This window comes from Girardinichthys multiradiatus, chromosome 2 (assembly GCF_021462225.1).
Source record: "Girardinichthys multiradiatus isolate DD_20200921_A chromosome 2, DD_fGirMul_XY1, whole genome shotgun sequence".
Taxonomy (NCBI): domain Eukaryota; kingdom Metazoa; phylum Chordata; class Actinopteri; order Cyprinodontiformes; family Goodeidae; genus Girardinichthys; species Girardinichthys multiradiatus.
This window is the reverse complement of record NC_061795.1, coordinates 8,149,996-8,176,824: the sequence shown is the minus strand read 5'-3', so window position 1 is coordinate 8,176,824 and position 26,829 is coordinate 8,149,996. Positions and strand designations below refer to the sequence as shown.

Here is a 26,829-nt window from a genome sequence, read left to right as displayed (position 1 = left end):
CTACAGCGAAGCAGCACTGACTGTTGCTCAGTGGTCCAAAGTACTTTTTTCGGATGAAAGCAAATTCTGCATGTCATTCGGAAATCAAGGTGCCAGAGTCTGGAGGAAGACTGGGGAGAAGCAAATGCCAAAATGCCAGAAGTCCAGTGTCAAGTACCCACAGTCAGTGATGGTCTGGGGTGCTGTGTCAGCTGCTGGTGTTGGTCCACTGTGTTTTATCAAGGGCAGGGTCAATGCAGCTAGCTATCAGGAGATTTTGGAGCACTTCATGCTTCCATCTGCTGAAAAGCTTTATGGAGATGAAGATTTCGTTTTTCAGCACGACCTGGCACCTGCTCACAGTGCCAAAACCACTGGTAAATGGTTTACTGACCATGGTATCACTGTGCTCAATTGGCCTGCCAACTGTCCTGACCTGAACCCCATAGAGAATCTGTGGGATATTGTGAAGAAAACGTTGAGAGACTCAAGACCCAACACTCTGGATGAGCTAAAGGCCGCTATCGAAGCATCCTGGGCCTCCATAAGACCTCAGCAGTGCCACAGGCTGATTGCCTCCATGCCACGCCGCATTGAAGCAGTCATTTCTGCCTAAGGATTCCACACCAAGTATTGAGTGCATAACTGTACATGATTATTTAAAGGTTGACATTTTTTGTATTTAAAACACTTTTCTTTTATTGGTCGGATGAAATATGCTAATTTTGTGAGATAGGGATTTTGGGTTTTCATGAGCTGTATGCCAAAATCATCCGTATTAAGACAATAAAAGACCTGAAATATTTCAGTTAGTGTGCAATGAATCTAAAATATATGAATGTTAAATTTTCATCATGACATTATGGAAAATAATGAACTTTATCACAATATGCTAATATTTTGAGAAGGACCTGTAGTTACCAAATACCCAGGCAGGGCTGTCAGCTGGCCTTAATGCACCCAGTGTTTTTGTTTGGTTTACTTCGGTTTGGAACCAACATCCTCTGAGCATGCTGACTTAAAATGCTCTGTCAGAGAATTATCAGACTGCAGATGAATGAGTTCAAGCTGGACATCATTGGGTTCATTATCCACTTCACTTTCACTTTTAATCCCAATATCTACCATATTTATGCTAGAAATCTATAAACAGATTGATTTTCACCCAAGAAATATTTACTAGAATAACATAGCAAACATTGTGCATACTTTCTCATTTTTATTCGTATATGGTCCAGTAAATGAGCACTGACATGTAGTGAGGAGGGGCCAGTGCAATAATGCTGGGGCATCTCTGCCCTGAACACACTCAGGGGACCAGAGCAGCATGGGACAGTGACAGAGACGTCGTTTGTCTTTTCATCAATGAACATATGTTTTTACATTTTGGAGCCTTAAAACACCGAATCAATAATACTAAATCTCCAAAAAGCGCAGAAGCAATCCTAAGCACAGCCAGAAGAGGGGAACAGGTATGTCATCTTTAAAATAGAACATAAAAGGGTATTTATTATTTGCTACATCATAATAAAACGAACAGCAGTTGCTGATCTCTATATATGTTTTGCTCCTAAGATATTTCCTCCAAACGTTTCAACAAAAAAATGTTTTCATAGCATCTAAACTTCTAAATTGACCTGCTGACTGATTGACTTTGATAAAGTTAGACTGTCTGTTGGATCGGAAAATTGTGTTTTAGGAATAATTTTAAAGTGGAATTTGATGAGTTATTCCCCTCAAACTTGCTGTAAAAACATTTTTACTTTGGAGAAAGTTGTAACAAAGCAAAGCTGTTGGCACACACTGTTGCTATGCCCAACAGTTAACCTGATGCAGTATGCAGTGATCATGATGGTAAATTTACCACTGAAATCTAATTGGATACATTTCTTATACCCCACAGCGCAAACACAGAGTTTTTCAGCTGGTGATTGTTCACGATTTGCTTCATAGCCAGAGCTGATTATACAAACACATGCTGGAACACATTTTTACAGCAGAGGGCTAAGGACAAAGCCATGCAGATCTTCCTCATGCCATGTGAGCCTGTCTTAGCAGAACATGACTCAGTTCCACAGAAACTACAATCACAGTGGCTGCCAACATTAATCTAAGATCTTCAGCAACACAAATATATTAAACTCAATTCAATCCAGTTTTATTTATATAGCGCCAATTCACAACACATTTCGTCTCAAGGCCCTTCACAAAGTCAATTCAATCTAATCATCCAGATTTCAAGTCAGGTACATACATTCCAATTAATCCTAACTATCAAACACTGCAGTTTTTTATTCAAATTGGTTAAAAAGTTTTTCTATTTAGGGAAATCCAGCAGATTGCATCGAGACAGTCACTCCTCCTGGATGAGCATGTAGCTACAGTGGACAGTCGCTTTCATTGTCTTTGCAGCAATCCCTCATACTGAGCATGTATGTAACGGAAGTGGAGAGGAAAACTCCCTTTTAACAGGAAGAAACCTCCAGCAGAACCAGGTTCAGTCTGAGCTTCCATCTGTCACGACCGACTGGGGGATTGAGAGAATAGAGCAGAGACACAAAAAGAACACAGAAGCACTGATCCGGGAGAACTTTCTATGGGAAGGAAAAGTAAAATGGTAATGGATGTAGCTCCTTTAGTGGTTTCATCTAGGAAGAAAAAAACAATAAAAGTAAAACTCTGAGCCAGTTTTCAAGTTTAGAGAATGAAAGAGAGCACATACTGTTAGTCACAGTAAAAGCTCAGTCAGTAGCTATGTCTAGGAGAAAAATAGGGTTAAACACTGAAAGACAGGGCCAAGTGTATCATCGGTAGAAGGTGAGCATTAAGTTGTTGGCAGCAGATGCTTGGACTATGCCCCCCTCCAGGAAGGTGTCACAGATATAAACAGAGTCAGGCCAGGCTAGCTTCAAGGAAGAAAAAAAAGAGAGACCATAAAGTTAAAAGTTGAATTACCATGCAATGTTATTTATGTATGAGAACCAAGGATTATCTTGAAGAATCTGGAAATGAAGTTAAGTTAGTCTTGGAACCAACTTAGGCAATAATCAGCAAACGTTTAGACAACCATTCACAATGCAAGATCAGATAAAATATTATTTTAATAAAATAATATTTTAAAGAATGATTTGCTGAATAAAACCAACCTTCTGGATGACCAATTCTCAATGGTGTTTATTTAGCTGCCTTCATTTATTAAAATAATATTTAAGGAAATATTATTTTGAATAAGAACCAAATCTTTGAGAAATGGGCTTAATTGTGTTGCTTAGTTATCAAGTTCAGTAAAACAATATTTAGGGAAATATTATTTTACTAGATTGAAAACTAACAACCTTTTTGGGTAATCTCTAGTAGGCAAACATGTGTTCTTAGCTGTTTAGCGGTTGAAGCTAACAAAAGAAGCTTATAGCTTAGCATCCGAATCAAACGCATACCTTTAAAATACCATTAATAAAAGTGTTAAATGCATAAGCGTGGACGGCGCGTTATGGCCAATCTTCTGTGTTTAAAATCACCCTTTAAATAAAGTTTGTCTTAACTTTAAAAGCACAAACACAGAACACACAAACAGAGCAAATGTGCTGAATAGATAATGTGCAAGCACTAAGACAGCTGAGTTTTCAACACAAACAAAACCAAATGTCATATTTCATTCTAAACTACTTCTCCCTGCCCAAAACACAACCTCTTACATGAACTGTGCGGAGGAAATGTTGTCAACAAAGTTGAGGAAAGCATCCACAGTGAACAAAGGGTTAACTTGCAACTAACCTCCGCAGCTGTGGGTGGGGCGGCTCGTTCTGTCGGCCGGCCAAACTGCACATTGCGGCTATAACCATGGTGATGCTGTCCCGTTGTCCTTCCTTCAGGCCGGGAAAACTGCTCCACTCGGCGTTGTAGAGAGATGTTCTCTACTGGGAACTCTCTGGAACACAGTTTGCTTCTGTAGACCTCAGAGAGAAAAGTCAAGCCACGCTTGCACCTTAATTACCCCCGTTCATGAATGAATACTGGATACACAAACAGCAATTCATTCCTACTTAACTTAGTGCATATGATCACATGATTGTATGACACTCTTGGATCCAGTTTGAAGAGTTATGTCTGTTTGCTAGCAGAGAGACATTAGCGCGCTGTGTCCCTCCATCCAGTTCCACTGGGGACCTGGAAGAGGTCAGTTTGTTGCAAAAGCTGGGTTTTTATTCAGACAGTGATGTCACGGGAAGTCCGCTGTTATCCCGTTTCTGGCTGTGCTGGAAGTAGGTTAATGCGATGTGTTTTGAAAGTTCCAGAAATGTTCACACTGGCATTTCATTTTGTAATCCATGGCTGTGGTCCCAACAAATGCAAAATTGGAGAGTAGTATGAGAGTGTAGCAGAGAGAGTGAACGTGGTCATCATGTCCTCCAGCAGTCTAAGCCTATAGCAGCATAACTACAGATATAGCTCAGGATAACCTCAGCCACTCTAACTAACTCTAACACACTAACATGTCTTCAAGACATGCTTGTAGTCTATCTAACTGGTTGGGCTCATCAGGATTTATGGATAAGTAAAGCTGAGTATCATCAGCATAATAGTAAAAATGTACCTCATGCTGCCTAGTGCTGTTCCCTTGATCACTACAGCACGTTCCAGACTTTGTAAGAGAATATTGTGATCCACTGTATCAAATGCAGCACTAAGATCTAACAGGACAAGTACAGACACAAGTCCATTTTCTGAGGTCATAAGAATATCATTGGTGACTTTCAGCAGAGCTGTTTCAGTGCTATGATGAGCTCTGAAACCTGACTGCAACTCTTCAAACAGATCATTGCTGTGTAAATGCTTACACATTTGAATTGCAACTATCTTCCCAAGAATTTTAGATAAGAACGCAAGATTGGATATAGGTCTGTAATTTATTAAATCTTGATCAAGCAAAGTTCTCTTACGTAAGGGTTTAATTACAGCTACGTTAAAAGCCTGTGGTACATATCCATTTACTAAGGATAGATTAATCATATCTAAAATGGGGCTGGTAATCAAAGGGAACTGTTCCTTAAATAATTTGTTTCGGATTGGGTCTGACATACAAGTTGAAGGTTTAGGTGAAGCTAATATTTTTGATAACACCACAATAAAGCTCTACAGGGTCAAAACAGTCCAAACACAGATCAGGTTCTACAGAGCTATGACTCTGTATAAGTTTAGCAAGTGTAATAAAGAGAAACCTAGGATTATTCTTGTTCTCTTCTATTAATGATGAGAAATAAGCTGTTCTAGCTCGGCGAAGTGTTTTTTTATACAACAGTAGACTATTTTTCCAGATTAAGTAGGGATTTAGGGAAGGCTGGTCCTCCCTAGGTGTGTAGAGTTCGCTCTACACACCTAGGGAGAAACAGCCTTCCCTAAATCTAAGATTTCAGGTATCAAAATATTAAAATAAACCTATTAATTATTCATATGGTGGCAAAAAGAGAACCAGTACCTTGTGAAAGTATTCATGTACCTTGAACTTTATCATATTTTGTCACTGTAAATCAATCACCACTGTGTGTTTGTTTTGGAATAGATCAACACGCTTTATATGGTTGTGAAATGGAACATAATGATGCAAGTTTGAAGTTTCAGCAGGAACCTTTATTTAGCCTCTTTTACTTTGATGCCACTAAATAAAACAGCCATCTGAATAAGTCATCTAATTAGTCCACTCATGTATAATTGAATTACGGCATAAATCCAGTTGTTCTGTGAAGGCGGAGATTGGCTAGAGGTCACTTAAGAGATATCAGCAGACAGGTCAAAGTTGTGGAGAAGTTTAAAGCAAGGTTAGCTTCTAAAACAATATCCCAAGCTTTGAACATCTCACAGAGTGGAGAGAGGATGGACCAACTGCAGACCTACCAAGACATGGACGTCCACATAAACTGACAGCCTGGGCAAGGAGCATCTGTCCACAGGACAACTAGTAGTCATGCACCCCACAAATCTGGACAATATTGAAAAGAGAAAACATTGTTGAATGTTGAGAGAAAGTCATAAGTTCAGTTTGATTGAATGAATGAATGAATCAATCAATCAATCAATCTTTGACTTATTTTTATTTTTGGGGAGCTCAAAACTTCTACTTTTCTAAACTTCCTGAATTGGCGAGCTGTACTGCAGTGCTAACCACAGTTAGTACAGAAGCAGCAAGCTGAGATTTTGTTTTCATCTCTGTTCAACTACTACCAACTTAAAGAAATATAATGTTCTGTGATTTTCGTTAATGTTGGTTAATTTGTGGGTGTAGAGTAGCTCCATTGCCAGTAACACAGATGTTGGGAGGGTGATGCATTGTTGCCCTACAGTTATCACACTAACTTTACTGAATTTTCCTATTTAAGACTATCAGTTTTAATCTGATGCACATATAGCATTATTAAGTAATGTGACAAGAAAAACAAAATAAAGAGTAAAGAGCTAACCTGAAGGAAAATCAATGAATGGTTAAGTTTCTCTTATTATTCAGAGTATTTGATTACATTAATAATTGCTTGCCATGTTTAGGTTTTTAATAAGAAGGTAATTGTTGTGCTTTGGGAGAAGCTCAGAGTTTAGGGAAATGTTTGATCTGACAGGGTCTGCTCTGTCAGAGTTATTCTGATGCAGTTTGGTGCACATGTTGAAAGACACCAATCCTGATAGCTACTAGTTTTCCTTCTACTTTCATTCACACTAAGCAGCTCAGTGGTCTGATGATGCTTATTTTTCAAGCTAATCTAAAGCAGCCAGTTCCAGTAATTTCTTAATTACAATAATATGAATTGTACACTGTAGCTGAAGCCATAATAATCAGTGTGACTGGTAATAAGCCCTATTGACAAAAAACAAAATACAGGAAAGTGATGAAGGCCACTAAAATATGTGGTGATTGAAAAGGATGCTTTAGATACAAATTAAATCTGTATAGTTGTAACTTCATCACAGCATGCACTGTAAACCCAGATTTTGATTCAACTCAAAGACAGTGAGTTCATATTACTTAAATGTGTCTAATTTATTAACATTATTTGCTAATTCTGAATAAATTGTACGTATTATTGGCCTATCTTATTGTAATTATATGTTTGAGTTCAAACGACTCAACATCAAGTTTTGCTTGTTAGTAACGCAATGACCTCACCTACCTGTTAAAAATCTAGTTTAAACCTGTTTTAACAGTCACTAGCTGGGTTTCCATTGACCATCAAATTATGCAAATTGTTATTACGAAAATAAATTCGCTTAATGGATTCGCTAGGATAAAGTGGTTTTTTGGGAATATCGTAATTGGTGTATTTCCCAAAACTAAAATGGAAACACTTTTTTCGCATCACATGATGATGTTACTACAGGCAAAAAAGACAAACAAGACGTCAGGAAGTAGTAGGAGGATGATGTTATAATAGATACAGTACAGATCAAAAGTTTGGACACACCTTCTCATTCAAAGAGTTTTCTTTATTTTCATGACTATGAATATTGTAGGTTCACACTGAAGGCATCAAAACTATGAATTAACACATTTGGAATTATATACTGAACAAAAAAGTAGCACTTGTTGGCCCTTTTGCCTTCACGCTGCGGTCCAGCTCTCCCCAACCATCTCGATTGGGTTCAGGTACAGTGACTGTGGAGGTCAGGTCATCTGGCGCAGCACCCCATCACTCTCCTTCTTGGTCAAATAGCCCTTACACAGCCTGGAGGTGTGTTTGGGGTCATTGTCCTGTTGAAAAATAAATGATGGTCCAACTAAACGCAAACGGGATGGAATAGCATGCCGCTGCAAGATGCTGTGGTAGCCATGCTGGTTCAGTATGCCTTCAATTTTGAATAAATCCCCAACAGTGTCACCAGCAAAGCACCCCACACCATCACACCTCCTCCTCCATGCTTCACGGTGGGAACCAGGCATGTAGAATCCATCCGCTCACCTCTTCTGCGCCGCACAAAGACATGGTAATTGGAACCAAAGATCTCAAACTTGGACTCATCAGACCAAAGCAGATTTCCACTGGTCTAATGTCCATTCCTTGTGTTCTTTAACCCAAACAAGTCTCTTCTGTTTGTTGCCTGTCCTAAGCAGTGGTTTCTAGCAGCTATTTTACCATGAAGGCCTAATTCACACAGTCTCCTCTTAACAGTTGTTCTAGAGATGTGTCTGCTGCTAGAACTCTGTGTGGCATTGACCTATTCTCTAATCTGGGCTGCTGTTAACCTGCGATTTCTGAGGCTGGTGACTCGGACGAACTTATCGTCCACAGCAGAGGTGATTCTTGGTCTTCCTTTCCTGGGGCGATCCTCGTGTGAGCCAGTTTCTTTGTAGTGCTTGATGGTTTTTGCGATTGCACTTGGGGACACTTTCAAAGTTTTCCCAATTGTTTGGACTGACTGACCTTCATTTCTTAAAGTAATGATGGCCATTTGTTTTTCTTTACTTAGCTGCTTTTTTCTTGCCATAATAGAAATTCTAACAGTGTATTCAGTGGGACTATCAGCTGTGTACTGTATCCACCTCCTGCACAACACAACTGATGGTCCCAACCCCATTTATAAGGCTTGAAATCCCACTTATTAAACCTGACAGGGCACACCTGTGAAGTGAAAACCATTTCAGGTGACTACCTCTTGAAGCTCATCAACAGAATGCCAAGAGTGTGCGGAGCAGTAATCAAAGCAAAAGGTGGCTACTTTGAAGAACCTAGAAAATAAGACATATTTTCCGTTGTTTCACACTTTGTTGTTCAGTATATAATTCCACATGTGTTAATTCATAGTTTTGATGCCTTCAGTGTGAAGCTACAATATTCATAGTCATGGAAATAAAGAAAACTCTTTGAATGAGAAGGTGTGTCAAGACTTGGTCTGTACTGTATATATAATGCTAACTCGGTTATAAATGTGTCCACAAGTTTGTTCTGGAGTCCAAAAGCATGGATGTTAAGTGAATCTGTCATTCTATGTTGTCCATACATGTGATTGTTTATGTTTATCATTCTTGTTGTGTAATAATAGGACAATCTCTGCCATTGGCTGCACTTTCAGTACTTTAATTGCAGTTTGTTTTACAAGCTTTTCAAGCATTTCACACAGTCATTAGAATTACTGATATACTGAAGTGCTGTGTTGTTTGAGCCTTTTTCCTAAAAAAAAAAGCTTATGGAAGCTTGAGATTAGCATTAGGAGACAGTGATTTTTCTCTTGTAAGGTAATGCCAATTTGTCAAAAAAGGTTTTCTCAGGCTGACAATTTACTACAGTATCATCTGGTTCCATTAAGTCAACTGCAATGAGTCTCTTATGTTAGGATGAACTGAGACTTTGCGTTTGGGGGGCCTGTCTTGTGGTCTGGACTCATGATTTTTCCAGTGGCTACTTTTTTTTGCAGTTTTGTGGAACGTCAGAGTGGCTTCACCACATTCTGCTTGTTTTGGATTAACTTTACCATGAAAACCATTCAGCTGGGAAGATCTGTGAAACCAGTGAGAAACACGCAGCCTGAAGACAGCCAGCTGTCAAAAACCAAGACAACTTGAGAAAAAGTCACAGAAAAAAAGGATTTAAACAAAACATGTCCTGTCCAGGGTGTACCCCACCTCTCGCCCATAGACTGCTGGAGATAGGCACCAGCTCCCCCGCGACCCACTATGGAATAAGTGGTAGAAAATGACTGACTGACAAAACATGTATTAAGGTTATTAGTAATAAACTTTCAATGTACAGCATTAACAATTTTCTTTTCTGGCTTACTTACTCACTGACCCACATTTGAGGTTACTATGATTCATACGATCTATTCCCATTAAAATGATTAGATGACCTCAGCTTCATGCTAGTACTTACTCAAATCCATGAAACACTAAGAACCCACAGCCCACCAGTGGTTTCTTCCTCCCCTGCTCTGTGCTGGAAAAGAAACAATGGGAGATTTTCCATGGCATTCTTGAAAGAAACCTCTGTGGCTGTGTTTCTTAAGAGCTAGGTCACAATGTTTTTTTTTCTCCAACTTTGGAAAAGCTGAGAAATGAATCACTCGCATATGAGGGAGCGCCAGGAGCAATTAGATAATGATGGTTGTTGGTTAAAATACCAGAGCAATGCAAGAATGATAGAGAAGATATGGAGTCCAAACTACAGAGACTAAACACGTGTTTGTTGATAAATTGCATCGATTTGATGGATGGATTGATCCATTTTTTATGATGGATGCAGAGATGGATGGATGGATGGCTGGCAGGATATATTTTTAACACCCCAGCAGGGTATCACATGCCTTTAAGTTAAACAATTTTTTGGTAGAGCTAAATAAGTATTATTTTAAAGGAACCAAATCCTGCTGATTTCTTAAAAATTGATACCACTTCATACCTTTTTTAGTTGATATACAGGAATATAGTTTCTCTTATATTCTTTTAAAATATTTTGTTTGTGGCTGATTGTATAGGGCAAATGAGACTTGGTTGTATGCCCCAACCAAGTCCTTGGTAATCTGCCTGACAAATCCCAACAGCAACAGCGTTGAACATGCAGCTTATATCTTTTAAAAATTAACACAGGTTACTGTTGTATCAGCTTCAGTTAATAAGGAATTCTTCTAAAACAAACTTGATTATACCATTCAAGTTTGTTCAAGTTTAAAAACAAAAATGAATTTGGGATAAAGTTGGAAGGGTACGAAAAAGAGGTTGGATTTGTTTTGTTATAGAGTGAGAATGTGACATACATCTACATTAAACTGTTCACTGAATTGTACTTTAAGAAATGTACAACTTAGTAAAAACACACAAAAAACCCTATTGGGCCAAAAAGAAAATTACAGATTTCTTTTGTGAAATTTGTGTTTGTAGTAACTTCAGAGATCTAATTATATACACGGAACAGAAATCTTGTCCCATAAATTTTAAACTCCTGTAAGAAATCTTGAGTAGACTTTATGTGTCTTGGTTAGTTACGGCAAAATGAATCCAGAGAATGTTGATGATATAAGAGTGAGAAAGGGGGGAGCTTGCCAGTCCACTCTGACCATTTGCATTTCCAACAATTATTTCCAGGACAGTCTTGCTCTTTCTGAGAACAGGGTAGCTTTGTGTATTGTTTGGAATTTGGAGCACTCACTTCAGTGACCATTGCTGATGATGTTCCAAAGGCCTGGCTGATTATCTTGGTTTAGTGAAGCTCATGTTATCTCTGTTTTCTTTCTAAATATTAATTTCTTTTTACTCCCTGTATAGGACCACTAATTGCTTCGTTAAGAATAACTGGCCATGATGCTAACAGGCCTCTACCTCCTGCTGCTGGTCCTGTGGCTTAGCAAAGAGGAAAAGCTCCAAGTTCGAGGTCACCAAACAAAACCAGCTCGAGCACCTTTGATCCCTCATCGGCCTTTTGTTGTAGTTTGGAACGCCCCTACAGAGTCATGTCGCCTACGATTTAAGGTGGACTTGGACCTCAGTATTTTTGACATTGTAGCGAACCTTAATGAGACCTTAAGTGGACCAAATGTTACAATATTCTATCATAGCCATCTGGGCTACTACCCATACTACACCAGCTCAGGGATTGCTATCAATGGTGGCCTGCCACAAAACCAGAGCATCTCCAAACATCTGAACAAGGCCCGAGTGGACATTGACAAACTAATACCACACAAGGATTTTCGAGGCCTAGGTGTCATTGACTGGGAGAACTGGAGGCCTCAGTGGGTAAGGAATTGGGGTTCCAAAGACATCTACCGCAAAAAGTCCAAGGAACAGATCCACAAACTTCACCCACACTGGCCAGAAAGCAAAGTCGAAAAGGAAGCAAAGGAACGTTTTGAGAAGTCAGGGCAAGCTTTCATGAATCTGACTTTGGTATTGGCTCAAGCTCGCAGACCAGATGGTTTGTGGGGGTTTTACCTGTTTCCAGACTGTTACAACTATGGCTACAAACAACACCCACAATGCTATACGGGGGAATGTCCAAATGTTGAACATGTTCGCAATGACTATTTGATGTGGCTCTGGAAAGAGAGCACAGCCCTCTATCCATCCATCTACCTGGACTTTGAGCTAAGGTCTTCCTTAAACACTGTGAAGTTTGTTCACTATCGAGTCAAGGAAGCCATGAGGATTGCATCCATTGCACGTTCAGACTACACATTGCCTGTCTTTGTCTACGCCAGACCTTTTTATGCCTATACCTTTATTGTGCTTTCAGAGGTATGTTTTCAGTGTTTCAATACAAAATTGAATGGATTATACTGCATTACAACTTTAAAGTTCCTTCATGCAATTTGAACAAACTCCAACAAGAAGCAGTTATAATGGGGATCCAAGCCCACTAGCAAATCTGGCCAGCATATATATCCTGGCCTGCTTCCTCTCATGTGCCCTATTAACCTTTATTTATACATCCATGCATTTTCTATACCAACCATGCATACACCCATTTGCACATAAGGGCAATTTAGAGAGACTAGTTAACCTAACAGTCATGTTTTTGGACTGTGGGAGGAAGTTGGAGTATCCAGAGAGAACCGACAGATGCATGAGAACATGAAAACTCCATGCAGAAAGAGCCTAAGCTGGGAGCTGAACCATCTTGCTGCAAGGCAACAGTGCTACCAACTGTGTGCAGCCCATATTTCAGAATCAGAATCAGAATGAGCTTTATTGCCAAGTTCGTACATACAAACAAGGAATTTGACTCCGGTACACTTTGCTCTTTGGTTTTGTTTTTGCATTACAGAATATACATATTTACAATGTACAATATACACATATATAATAAAAAGGTGCATTTGCAACATCTGTATGCTGTTGTTTTGTACTCTATTGAATGTTCAACAGAGAAACAGCCTGAAGGAAGAAACTGTCTTTGTGGCGGCTGGTTTTAGTGAACAGTGCTCTGTAGCGGCGTCCTGAAGGTAAAACTCTAAACAGTTTATGTGCAGGGTGTGTGGGGTCTGCAGAGATTTGGGCAGTTCTTTTCTTGACCCTAGACCTGTATAAGTCCTGGATGGAGGGAAGGTCAGCTCTGATTATTCTCTCTGCAGACCTGATTATTCGTTGCAGTCTGGACCTGTCCTGTTTTGTGGATGAGCCAAACCACACTGAGATGGATGAAGACAGGACAGACTGAATGACTGCAGTGTAGAAGATGACCAACAGCTCCTGTGGAAGGTTGAACTTCTTGAGTTGCCTCAGGAAGTACAGTCTCTGCTGGGCCTTCTTTCGAACAGTGTCTATGTGCGAAGACCATCTCAGGTCCTCAGAGATGGTGGTTCCTAAGAACCTGAAGTGGTCCACGGCCGATACAGTGTTGTTGAGGATGGTGAGGGGGGTGTATGGGGGTGGTGTTCTCCAAAAGTCCACCACCATTTCCACAGTCTTGAGTGGGTTCAGTTCAAGGTAGTTCTGACCGCACCAGTGTACCAGCCGATCCACCTGCTGTCTGTATGCAGACTCATCACCGTCCTGGATCAGTCCAATGACAGTGGTGTCGTCTGCAAACTTAAAGAGTTTCACGGACGAGTCCGATGAGGTGCAGTCATTTGTCTACAGGGAGAAGAGGAGTGGGGATAGAACACACCCCTGGGGGGCACCAGTACTTATTGATCTGGATTGGGAGAAGATGCTCCCCTGTTTCACCGGCTGCTGTCGGTCCGTCAGGAAGCTGTTAATCCACTGACAGGTGGAGGCTGGGACGTTGAGCTGGGTGAGCTTCTGGTGGAGGATGTCTGGTATGATGGTGTTGAAGGCCGAGCTGAAGTCTACAAACAGGATCCTGGCGTACGTCCCTGGGTGGTCGAGGTGTTGCAGGATGAAGTGTAGACCTAAGTTAACAGCATCATCTGCCGACCTGATTGCTCGGTAAGCAAACTGCAGGGGGTCCAGCAGGGGGCCTGTGATGTCTTTCAGGTGCTTCAACACCAGGCGCTCAAAGGATTTCATGACCACAGACATCAGGACTACAGGCCTGTAGTCATTTAATCCTAGGATGGTGGGTTTCTTGGGAACCGGGATGATGGTGGATCGTTTGAGGCAGGAGGGGACCTCACATTTCTCCAGTGATTTGTTGAAGATCCTTGTGAAGATCGGAGCGAGTTGATTTGCACAGGCTTTCAGGCATGATGGGGAGACGTTATCAGGTCCTCCAGCTTTCTTTGTTTTCATGCACTGAAAGAGCCTATTTACATCTTCCTCTGAGATCTTTAGTGTAGGCAGAGGATCTGAAGGTAGGGGGTTGGTTGTTTTACGGGTCAAATTTGTTCCTGAATGGGATGTCGAGGGGATGATTTGAGGTGTGAATGGCTTCTTGTCATGTCTGCAGAAGAAGACATTCAGACGGTTGGCCAGGCGAGGACTCTGTTCAGGAAGGGTGCTGGGGCTCCTGTAGGCAGTCAGGTTTCTCAGACCAGTCCATACAGCTGAAGTGTCACCAGTAGAAAGGCTGTTTTTAAGTTTCTCACTGTAGCTTCTCTTGGCTGCTTTGATTTCCTTTGTTAGTCTGCTCCTGGCCTGCCTGTACCGCGCCCAATCTCCACTGCTGTGAGCTTCTTCCTTTTCCCTGCGCAGATTCCTGAGGTGTGGAGTAAACCATGGCTTGTTATTCCCAAAGGTGCAGATGGTCTTGGTCTGCACACACATGTCCTCACAGAAACTGATGTATGATGTCACCACATCAGTTAGTTGGTTTAGGTCAGTGGCTGAGGTTTCAAAAACAGTCCAGTCTGTGCATTCAAAGCAGGCCTGTAGCATCTGCTTTGATTCCTCAGTCCACTTCTTAACAGTGTGAATCTTGGGTTTGGAAGCTCTTAGTCTTTGTCTGTAGGTTGGGATGAGGTGGATTAGATAATGATCTGAAAAACCCAGAGCAGCCCTGGTAACAGCATGATATGAGTCCTTTAAAGCTGTGTAACAATGGTCCAGTGTGTTTTTGTCTCTGGTGGGACACTTAATATGCTGTCAGTATTTGGGGAGTTCATGGGAGAGGTTTGCTCTGTTAAAATCTCCCAGTATTATGATGAAAGAGTCCGTGTATTTTTTCTCCACGTCTGTAATCAGCTCAGAAGTGGCAGAAGTGCAGCCATGCGGTGGAAAATATGAGCTAATTATTATAAATGAGGAAAACTCTCTCGGTGAATAAAACAGTTTACAGATTATGGAAAATGACTCCAGATCCAGACTACATGTTTTCCCCAGCACTTTTACGTCTCTGCACCAACCTTCATTTATATAAAAGTAGATTCCGCCTCCTCACCTCTTCCCCAATAGCTCCGCGCTGCGATCCACTCTGAACAGCTGGAAGTCCGGCATCAGCAGTGCGCAGTCCGGGATGTTTTCACTCAGCCATGTCTCGGTAAAGCAGAGAACTGCTGATCTGCGGAGGTCCGTGTTTTTACAGGTGAGAAGAAACAGCTCGTCCATCTTGTTGTTTAGAGAGCGGACATTTGCTAGGTGGATTGAAGGCAGTGGTGTGCGAAGTCCTCTTTTGCGGAGCTTTACCAGCGCGCCAGCACGGTTTCCCCTCTGATGCTTTTGGCGCAGTATCCCGTATAGTGCCGCAGCTCCGCTTGCCAGGAGCTCAGTGAACCTCAGATCGATCAAAGATGGTGAAAAAATCCCAAGAGAGAACTCTCTGATGTTGAGAAATTCCTCTCTACTGAATGAGACCACAAGATTGTACGGTGGTTCGAAAAACATAAAAACACACAAAATACAAAAACAAAGAGAGAGCGAAGCTCCGAGGCTGCCATTGTCGGCGCCATATTTACAAATTTTTTCACAAATTATCCAATAAAGAACTGTCTGCATAATTAAGTAACCATCTTTCCATCAAGATGACTTAATAAGACCTATATCTTCTTTTCTTGTGTAAGAATATAACTAAGATTGTGTGAGCATTTAGACACTACTGGTCTGTTTGAAGAGCTTCAGTCAGGTTTCAGAGTACATTTTAGCACTGAAACAGCACTGGTGAAAGTCACTAATGATATTTTCAGATACTGGACTTGTGTCCTGTTATATCTTAGTGCTGCATTTGATACAGTCGATCTCAATATTCTCTTAGAAAGTCTCCAACATGCAGGGATCAGGGGAACAGCCCTAGGCTGGTTTAAATACTTTTTGTCTGACAGCTTCCAGTTCTTTCATTGAAATGATAAATATTCTTCAAATTCCAGAGTTACTTGTGGAGTACCACAAGATTCAGTACTTGGGCTAATTCTCTTCACTATATATATGCTTCCACAAAGGTTCAGTGCTTAGGTGCTTCTCTTTAATATATGTATGCCTCAACTTAATAACAAGTATTAATGGGATAGATTTCCCCTGTTATGCTGATGCTACTCAGCTATATTTATCCAAAAATCCTGATTTATCCATGAATCCTGATGAATCCAATCGGTTAGGTTAACTACAGATCCATCTTGAAGACATAAAAACCTGGATGTCTTTTAGCATTTTAATTCATACAAGGCAGACGTTGTCATCTTTGAACCAGAGTCTTTGAAAAACAATTGCCTAGTCTAACTCCAAATGGCATTAAATTTGCACCTGGTAATAAAGTAATAAACTGTGGTGTTATCTTTTACCAGGATTTTTCATTTAAATCCCACATTAAAATTTTTTATAGGTTTTCTTTCCTTCACCTTCGCAATATTGCCAAAATTAGATATATTCTGTCCAGGAGTGATGCTGAAAAACTAATCCATGTATTTGTTACTTACTTTGCTTTCACACTGCAGATTTACTGTTGGTTCCTAGAGTCTCTAGAAGTAGAATGGGAGGCAGATGCTTTAGTTATCAGGCTCCTCTCCTGTGGAACCAGCTCCCAGATTTAGTCCGTGAGGCAGACATCCTGTCTACTTTTAAGGCTAGGCTTAAAACTTTCTTTTTTTGATAAAGCTCATACTTCATGTGGCTTACGTTGTTCTGAGCTATCTCTGTAGTTATCCTGTGATAGGCTTTTGCTCACTGGCACATTTTTCTACTACTCTCCAATTAAGCATTATTTGCTTATATTCAAGCTTTATGGGGGGGGGGGGGGGGATAAACTAATAAGTTCATGTTCTTTCTAAAGAACTCGGTACACTTGTCTTTGTCTTTCTGTGTTTGACAGAGCTAATACTGCAACTAACCATGTTTATGGTTCTTTATTTATTTATTATTTATAAATACATAATATATAACATAATAAATAAATACATTAATTAATTAATTAATTAATTAATTAATTTCTTTATTTATTATATATGTGTATATTGTACATTGTAAATATGTATATTCTGTAATGCAAAAACAGAACCAATTAGCAAAGTGTACCGGAGTCAAATTCCTTGTTTGTATGTACGCACTTGGCAATAAAGTTGATTCTGATTCTGATTTATCTTTTAGATGGTATAACTGGCCTAGACCTTATGTGTTTGGATGTGTTTCTCTCCTAGATAAAGGCATGAAGGGAACTACTGCTGCCATAAATTCTCTTTGTTATCTCTACTTTTTCTTTAACACAGAAATCACTCCTGGACCAGTGCTTTTGGTGTGTTTTGTGTTTTTACTTTGTCTTCTTAAACATTAGATAGAAAACCTTTTCCATCTTTGAATAATCAACTTAACTCGACTAAAAGCTTTCATTATGTTTTTAGAGTGACTTAGTTCATACTATTGGGGAGAGTGCTGCCTTGGGAGCTTCAGGTGTTGTCCTCTGGGGATCATCAGAGTATGCCCGATCAAAGGTAAATATTAAAAGCACAACAAAGAAATATGTAAAACATTTTTAATTGGCCCGTAAAGACATTCTTTTGAAAAAAACATTTATTTATAAGTAAGATTTTGTTTAACTAAAAGTCAAGTTGAAATGTAAAGGAAATACAGCGCGGTTTAAAACATTAGAAGATACCACCACTACACTTGCTTCAGACACTTGACAATGTCTCATTTTCTGTTCTTCCTCTAGAGGAACTGCCTAACTATCAAGAAGTACATTGATGGACCTTTGGGACATTATGTCATCAATGTCACATCAGCAGCTAAATTGTGCAGCAAAGCGCTTTGCAAGAAGAATGGAAGATGTGTCCGCAAGAGCCTGGACTCAGGTTCTTATTTGCAACTCAACCCACGCTTCTTTCACATTCACCAGAATCCGGCAGCCAGGGGCTCCCAGTTTGACGTAAGGGGTCACCTCAACAATCACGACATCCTGGACATGAGACACAAGTTCACCTGCCAGTGCTACCAGGGCTGGACTGGTGCTTACTGTGAGATCCCACAGGCTCAGCCACCCACTCCTCCACCAGCTCTACCACCTGCTGACCCACTTCCACACCCTTGGGACAACAGGCTGATGGCACATATTATGCTCCTCTTTTCTGTCCATTTCCCCTGCCTGTGCATAAGCATGTTCTTGGGACTCTGTCTGATCATAAGAGGTCTCATACCGTAGACACCAGAAATATCTTAATTCCTTGTTATTCACTGTGCTAAATATAAACTAGTCCAGCTTGAGAGTAGCCCTCAGCAACAATCCTTTAACCTTGCCCAATAAGAATGAGTCCCAGATAAAACATCGTTGGAATTTGTGTGTGTTCATATCATTGTATTGCTAATTTCAGTCACGGATTGTCCATAATGAACACCATGTTGGATTGGCAGACTGGGGTGGTGGTCCCCTACATAAGAAGGGTGACCGGAGGGTGTGTTCCGACTACAAGGGGATCACACTCCTCAGCCACCCTGGTAAGACCTACGCCAGGGTATTGGAGAGGACAGTCCGGCCGATAGTCGAACTCCGGCTTCAGGAGGAGCAGTGTGGTTTTTGTCCCGCCGTGGATCACTGGACCAGCTCTATACCCTCTACAGGGTACTCGAGGGTTCATGGGAGTTTGCCCAACCGGTCCACATGTGTTTTGTGGACCTGGAGAAATCATTCGACTGTGTCCCTCGTGATGCCCTGTGGGGGTTGCTCCAGGAGTATGGAATCGGGGGCCCTTTACTAGGGGCCATCCGGTCTCTGTACAAGCAGAGCAGGAGTTTGGTCCGCATTGCCGGCACTAAGTCGGACCTGTTCCCGGTGCATGTTGGACTCCGGCAGGGCTGCCCTTTGTCACCGGTCCTGTTCATAACTTTTATGGACAGGATTTCTAGGCGCGGCCAAGGGCCGGAGGGGGTCTGGTTTGGGGACCAGAGGATTTTGTCTCTTCTTTTTGCAGATGACGTGGTCCTGCTGGCCTCCTCTAGCCAAGACCTACAGCAGGCTCTGGGGCTTGGGGTCTTGTTCACGAGTAAGGGAAGAATGGAGCGGGAGATCGACAGACGGATCGGTGTGGCTGCCACAGTAATGGGGGCGCTGTGCCGGTCCGTTGTGGTGAAGAGAGAGCTGAGCCGAAAAGCGAAGCTCTCGATTTACCGGTCAGTCTACGTTCCTACCCTCACCTATGGCCATGAACTTTGGGTCATGACCGAAAGAACGAGATCCCGGATACAAGCAGCTGAAATGAGCTTCCTCCGTAGGGTGGCCGGGCACTCCCTTAGAGATAGGGTGAGGAGCTCGGCCATCCGGGAGGGGCTTGGAGTAGAGCTGCTGCTCCTCCACATCGAGGGGAGCCAGTTGAGGTGGCTCGGGCATCTATACCGGATGCCTCCTGGATGCCTTCCTCGGGAGGTGTTCCAAGCACGTCCCACTGGGAGGATGCCCAGGGGACGACCCAGGTCATGCTGGAGGGACTATGTCTCTCGGCTGGCCTGGGAATGCCTTGGGCTCCCCCCGGAGGAGCTGGAGGAGGTGTCTGGGGAGAGGGACATCTGGGCGTCTCTGCTAAGTCTGCTGCCCCCGCGACCCGGTCCCGGATAAAGCGGACGACGACGAGTACGAGTGAATATAAACTAGTACAGCTTGAGAGTAGCCCTCAGCTACAATCCTTTAACCTTGCCCAATAAGAATGAGTCCCAGATAAAACATCGTTGGAATTTGTGTGTATTCATATCATTGTATTGCTAATTTCAATGTTTAAATGTGTTTATTGGGTTTTGACATGGGTTATTTGGCTGTTGCCCAGGTCGACATTGGATAGAGGGGTTAAACAAGCACGAGGTAATTAATTATAGGTCATGTGTCAGTTGTACCTTAAAAAACAAGGTTTTTATTGTTTTTATGCATGTGCTGTCAATGCGGATAATAAGGAAACTAGGTTAGGTTCTCTATTCGGGACTGTACTCCATTTTATCCTGCCCAAAAATTGCTTCTCAAGAATTTTTGCATTTTTATTGATTAGGGAGAATGGCACCTAGGGTAACTGACTGGATGCTGGAAATTTTTGATTTTAAGTTGCTCGGTGCAACTCTCTCTTACCCTACCCCTTTTGCATTTATTCATAACAAAGACAAAGTTGTTCAGTTGTCTGTATGAATTTATTTAACTATGTAAGACCAAACTAATGCCATGAAGAAGACTCTGAATCTCTGAAAAGTTGTCAGAAATAATGGGCACAAGTAAAACAACAACAAAGAAGAAAAATAATTAAAACATTTCATAATGGAAAATGGCAGATCCCTGCAAATAAAATGAACAGTATAAGGACTCACACAGAAATGCAAATTATATGCTTATTTAATTTTTTTAAAGCTTTACAAAGCCAAAATGGAAGAAAAAAACTGTTTTGTCATATCAGGGGTTTTTCTTCCTGCTAAATAAATCAATTGATATTGAACACATAATATTATTCATTTAATTATTAATTTTGCTAGGGCTTCTATCTTTTCTTGTGCTTTATTTAATTTCAGCACACTTTAATGTATTAAGCTATCATCAGTGTGTATCATACAGTATCTAAAATCAGGATGTGGAAATATTACAAATGTGCCAATAATTAGCTGTTCATCCTGGAAGTACTGTTCCGTGCAGTAGTTTATTATGAAAGCTAGACAGCTGTGTCATAATGTAGACTGGCTCTTGAGCTACCCTTCACCTCTTCCAGTGATATGAAGACCATCTCAGATATAAGTGAACTTTGTCTCTGCTTATGGCCCCCTACTGGCCGGGGGGCCCCCAAAAGAAATTATGGAAGATTAAGTCCTTGTTAATTCAAGATGGCCATTTTTCAAAACCTCTGAAGACACTTAACAGAATCAAACATGTTTTTATTGTTTTATTGAACACCTTAGTAAATGTGTGTTTTAATGATTTATTTTAATTGATGTGTAAATTAAGTAACATGAGTATATTAATAAAATAGTACAGTAAAGTGAAGGTTTCCACATATACCACGTGATTTGATAAATTAAGTTTGACTGATATTTTGATATTAAGATGTCTACTCAGGCAGAAGATATTTGAAGTGTTTTACTTGCTTTCTGTTTCGGTTCTAACGTGAAAGTTAAAATGCACCCATCAAGTTGGTGCCAATGCTACAAAGTAGGATTAATGGTTTATCAAGCTACCTTGAGGGTCAGTTTGGGATTTTCACTATAGCAATGCTGTTTCACATCATTCCTAGGTTTGTGTTGATGAAAAAGACTTTAGAAAGTCCCTTTTTTTTACGACCGGACACTCTGCTTGACCTGACAAAAGTATTCACCTACCCCCTGTCCCCCCCTGCTGCAAGCCTGATTGTGGGTATAAGGCAAATGGCATTATTTAGTCTTAGAGAAGGCTTTGCGACTAAGGAGCATAGAGATAAGGAGGCACAAGCTGCAGAGCTCAGAACCTCCCATTGGGCCTATGCCCACCCTGACAGGATCTAAGCTTCATGGGAGTTACTTTGGAATGGTCTCATAGGAGATCTTTTTATTGTTTGCCTAGTTAGGAACAGATACGGGACACCTCTGGTACACCAGTCTGGTGCTGTAACTGTTCTCAATTACAAGGTTATTGTTACTGAAGTTGATTGAGTGACGATCATTGAACTCTTTCTTTGAGAGGTACACATTTTTTCATGACAGTCTGTCACTATGGTAACTTAGTGACAGACCGGCAGCAAGATAGTGCAACCTCCCAACCACTCAAAGAAAAAGGAAAAATAGAGTGGGTGGCGGTTTATGAACACTGTTCTTCTTTGCTCCTTTTTTCTCCTCGTCACAGAGTCACACAGGTTTGTTTTAGTTTGCAAGAAAAATCTTGTGGCAGATACTGTATCTCATCACGACTGATCCTTATGTTCATAAGATTGAGACTTGAGATTAGAAACTAGCCTCAATTGGGTTTTTTAGTTAAAGTGTCTCCTTAAAATATCTTATTTTTTAACATTGTGGCAGGGTGTATCATCCTCCCCTAACTGCTGCATATTGGGTCTATATGATTATGTTCCTACTCACATCGTTTGTTCACATTTTTTAAAGACATCTTAACATCACAGATAAGCACCAGGGTTTTAACCTGATTACTTATAATATATCTGTCTGTTGGACTGAATCATTTTTGTCTTTATAAACCATTTACCAATGACAAAATGTTGGCTATATTGATGTTTTAATAATATAGGTGTGATATAAAAGGAGTATTGATTTGTACATTCGTCAGCTTTTTTCTCTTTTCTTTTCTTTGTTACCATCTTTCTTCCTGCGTCCTCATTGTGATTGCTTCTCCTTTTGCAGCTCCATCTGTTTTACATGAATGCACAGATCCAGAGTCAATAACCCTGGGTTGGTTTAAATTCGTACTTGTACTCGTCTTCCGCTTACCCGGGACCGGGTTGTGGGGGGCATTGCGTGGAAGCTGTTGAAGCTCGTTTTCAGGATTATATTTGGAGACCAACTTAAAAATTTCCCAAACTTATTTAGAGCCTTTTCTGTTTCTCTGTCCTCCCTGAAAGAAACGTTCTGTTTGGCACACATCATGACAATATCCAATACCACATTCACATGCTGACGGGTTCTCAACAAATGTGGTGTGGCTGTTAGGTGCATAACTTTCTCTGTATGCCGCCAGTTTACTAAGAGCTAGAATATGAAGTTTGCTCTTTCGTGTATGGAACAAACTTGTCTTAAGTGCCTCCAGTTTCTAAATCCATTTCCCATGAAAACAATTCTCTGTATAAACCCCAGGATAATGTCTGCAGCATTTGCAAAAAATGGCATCCTTTGCTACACAATACTGAACCCATTTAAAGTCGTCATACCAACTTGAAGAAAAGCAGCGTAGTTTTCCCGATATCACAGTTCCAGGAAAGCTTGTCAATAATGGCTGAGTCTCTGCTTCATAAATAACAGATAAATCTGGTGGTGGCATTCTGAAGATCTCTAAGGGGTACAGGTGCAGGTTGTTTGCAGGTCTTGCTGTCAGTTGATGATGAAGGCCTGTCAGGCTTAAATTTTGAATGTACTGGTGTTGATTCAGTGCCTCCCTTTTCTGTAATGTTTGTAATGGCATCGCTCACCTGCTCCTCCACTTTTTGTTTTTTGAAAAACTTTGAAATGGACATTTGTTTTGCCATTTCTAAATTGCCTTTGTCACTACAGGTCACAGTAACATTAGCAGAACATGCACACAGTTATCCCTAGCTTGCCTGGAGAGGTCAGAAGTAATGTTTTTCAAAACAGCCAACAGCAGCAAGTCTTGCAAAGATGGAATTGTTAACTGCTCCAATCACCACGATGCATTTATGCAGAGAAAAGTTAACAAAACTAAAGAGCGACTACAATAATATTAAGAACCACAATAGCCGGAGTGAGTAAAACCAAAATATAATTTTACTATTTACAAATCATAAACCATACCTGAAAGCTGAAAGAAAAGAAAAAGGACCCCATGTCCTGTTTTTTGGCATTCCATTAAATAACATCATAAACCAGCTGATCACACATAAAATCAGCTGTTCAGACGCACAAACATTTGTCCCAAAACACACAGAAGAATACCACCATGAAACAGCGTTTGGTTCAGAAATGTATTGACGGTTCTTAAGAGAACCACCATCTGCAGGAGGAGGGAGCAGGCAGAGAGCAGCTGGCCGTAATCAGACTGCCTGCATCGGGTCAAATGCGAGGAAGATCCCGGAAAATCCGCAAATGAAACTAACTTTACCACAGTCAAAAGTCAGCAGTTTTGCTCTTTAGAGTCCTTGTCCTCGTTATTGTCATGCCTGAGACAAAAACTTATTAATTAAGCAGCGTGTCTCCTCTCTGCTTCTCCTGCCTTTCTTGTCATCATAATAAAAACCTTAAGCCACGATCACTTTTTTAGCTTCAAATAAGCTAACTTAATAATAGAGCGAATAGAGGCCTCCAAGAAAATCCTCTTGAAATTGGTAACTTGTATATATATCTTGGTGTTATCACTGATAGTGCAGTCACTCTCAATTAGAGCATAAACAGTCTTGTGTGTACATAAAAAAAACAAATTGGGTTTCTTCTTAAGAAACAAGTCTTGGTTCTCTGGGCAAGTTAGAGATTATTTAATTTCTGCAACTTTTTACCTCTGTTGGACTGTGGTGACTTTTTGTATATGAATTACTCAGTGAAGAATCTAAAGAAATTAGACCACTCTGCATTATGATTCATTATCATTTTCATTTGTAGGCTGCTGCTGGCCATGATTCTTCTCTGTCTATCTGTAGACATTCACACTAGCTGCTTTTTCTGTACAAATGTATTCTAAGACTGTGAAGACTCAGGTAGGAGGGCAGTAAACTTCCTTTCTATCAGACTGCTTTGTTGACAAGGCCCCTCAATTTTCACAGACTGCCCTCTCAGGCTTTTTATTACCTGAACTGGATAAGAATCCAGTTCAATTCAGCTTATTTATGAAGCGCCAACTAACAACACACATTGTCTCAAGGCACTTTACAAACTCAATTCAATCCAATCATACAGATTCCAAGTCAACAACATACAGTACATTTCATTTGATCAAAGTTATCAAGATGCAGTCAAATTTAGTTTATTATTCAAATTAGATAAAAAGTTTTTCTGTCTAAGGAAACCCAGCAGATTGCATCGATTCAGTGACTTGCAGCATTCACTCCTCCTGGATGAGCATGTAGAGACAGTGGACAGTGGAGAGGAAAACTCCCTTTAACAGGAAGAAACCTCCAGCAGAACCAGGTTCAGTGTGAACAGCTAGCTGCCATGACCAACTGGGGTTCTGAGAGAACAGACCACAAACAAAAAAGAACACAGATGCACGGATCTAGGAGTACTTTCTATTTGAAAGAAAAGTAAAATGTCAAAAGCAGTAGTTGCTACTTTAGAAGCTTAATCTAGGAGAGAAAGACAGCTAAGCAGATAAACTGAGCCAGTTTTCAAGTCTAATTTATGAAAGAGAGCACATAGTTAGTCATAGCAGAAGCTTAGCCAATAGCTAGGTGTAGGAGAAACAGGGTTAAACAATGAAAGACAGGGCCAAGTGTCTGCTTTTAAATATGCCACCCGCTCTGCCTGGAACAGAAAACTCAAAGCTGACAGAACTTGTGACTGTTGGTGAATTCAAGTCAATCTTAAAAGACCGGAAAAGAAACAGCTGAATTTCTTGTAATTGTTTTGAGTTGGCACCTTGATCCTGTGCTCCCAGATTTGTTTATATGAGTTATGCTGTGTATGAAATTATTTATTGTAACTGTATTGCAGTCTTTCCAGGTCCCTCTTGGAAAAGAGACATTTTTTTGTCTCAATGAGGCTTTACCTAGTTAAATAAAGGTAATAACAATAATTAAAAAGGGGCCACTTTTCGAGCCTACTGGGCTACTTTTTAAACCACAATGAAAAAATTGCAGGTAGCTTTTCAGGATGCAGGAGCATTCAGGATGCTCTTGCTGTTTTTTCTGTGTCTCCAGTCATGTTTTCTGTTGCTCCTTGTTCCTCTCCCATTGTGTTCTTGGATTCTGTACTGCCTTTTTCCTTTCATTCAGTTTTTTCTTTTTTTTTTTTATCAATCTTTATCTTTAAAATCATTTTGCCTATTTCCTGCCTGCACCGGGGTCATATCCAACAACATAACAATCTTGACAATCTTACTATGCTATAATTAGAGCCACTCAATGTATCATCTCACAGTCATCATCACACATCTTATGTGTGCCATATTGCAAACAGAAAGAAAAAAAAGAAGATGAGCACTGGCCGGTAATGAGAATGAGAATAAATGGCACCCTTTTAATCTCTGAAGACATTCATATTATGGAGAAGCTGGACTGCAGCAAACATTAGTGCAAACATCTTGCAATCAGCCTGTGATCTACTGCAGCAGAATGAATGCCTTTGCCATTTTATTCAGAGGATTGGCAAAGTGATCCTCACAAAATAAAAACGTGAATGTAGCATAATCTCCTGTATGGCTGCATGAAAGCTTTATTTTCTTATTCAGACTAATCTCCAGCAGCCAGTTGTTGATATAGAAACTGGTTCTTATCGGTCTATGAAGTAAATACCAAAGATTTGCTATTAATAATCAGATGTCTGGTTATGTGTTTTTGGGTTCTTGTGTTTCATTTCCATACATTCTTGTGATTTGTGTGTACAGTCATGTTTCTGTATCTCCACTCCCACATCTGGATTTGGTATATGCTGGATGGATCCAGATGAATGCCAGATGTATCGCTGCGGACCCCACCCACTCGAGCGACAGAGTGTTTATACTGCTTTCTTCTGGACAACGGTAGAGGAACATAGAGAAACACGCATCACCAGACTGAGGAACAGCTTCCTCAGAGCTGTGTAATGTCCCCTCAATACACACACATCCATTCACAACTCTTTCCCCAGACACACAATACTCCCTTACTTCCCCAAGGAGACACACACATACCTTCCCGCTACAGAGAGACATGCAGATACAGACTCTGAATCTTGATCCTATAATGTTTCATTATTTCCGTGTGTTTTGTTGTAGTGTTTTTTGAGTCATTACAACTCGGTGTCATTGTCCAAAT

At 40.7% G+C, this 26,829-nt stretch overlaps 1 protein-coding gene across 1 annotated transcript; it reads left to right on the top strand.

Annotated features, from left to right (window-relative positions):
* Positions 1 to 1,328: 1,328 nt before the first annotated feature.
* Positions 1,329 to 18,614, top strand: hyal6 (hyaluronoglucosaminidase 6). Its single transcript, XM_047352106.1, has 4 exons — positions 1,329 to 1,451; positions 11,219 to 12,187; positions 17,617 to 17,706; positions 17,928 to 18,614. Exons 2-4 carry the CDS (start codon positions 11,252 to 11,254, stop codon positions 18,411 to 18,413), a joined length of 1,512 nt encoding a protein of 503 aa, XP_047208062.1. The 5' UTR covers positions 1,329 to 1,451; positions 11,219 to 11,251; the 3' UTR covers positions 18,414 to 18,614.
* Positions 18,615 to 26,829: the final 8,215 nt, after the last annotated feature.

What these genes read in the sequence shown, in the direction of transcription:
- hyal6 (XM_047352106.1), top strand. Translation starts at nt 11,252, where the DNA reads ATGATGCTAACAGGCCTCTACCTCCTGCTGCTGGTCCTGTGGCTTAGC. An exon ending in CCTTTATTGTGCTTTCAGAG is followed by an intron (nt 12,188 to 17,616) that starts GTATGTTTTCAG and finishes TTATGTTTTTAG; the next exon opens with AGTGACTTAGTTCATACTAT. An exon ending in CAGAGTATGCCCGATCAAAG is followed by an intron (nt 17,707 to 17,927) that starts GTAAATATTAAA and finishes TTCTTCCTCTAG; the next exon opens with AGGAACTGCCTAACTATCAA.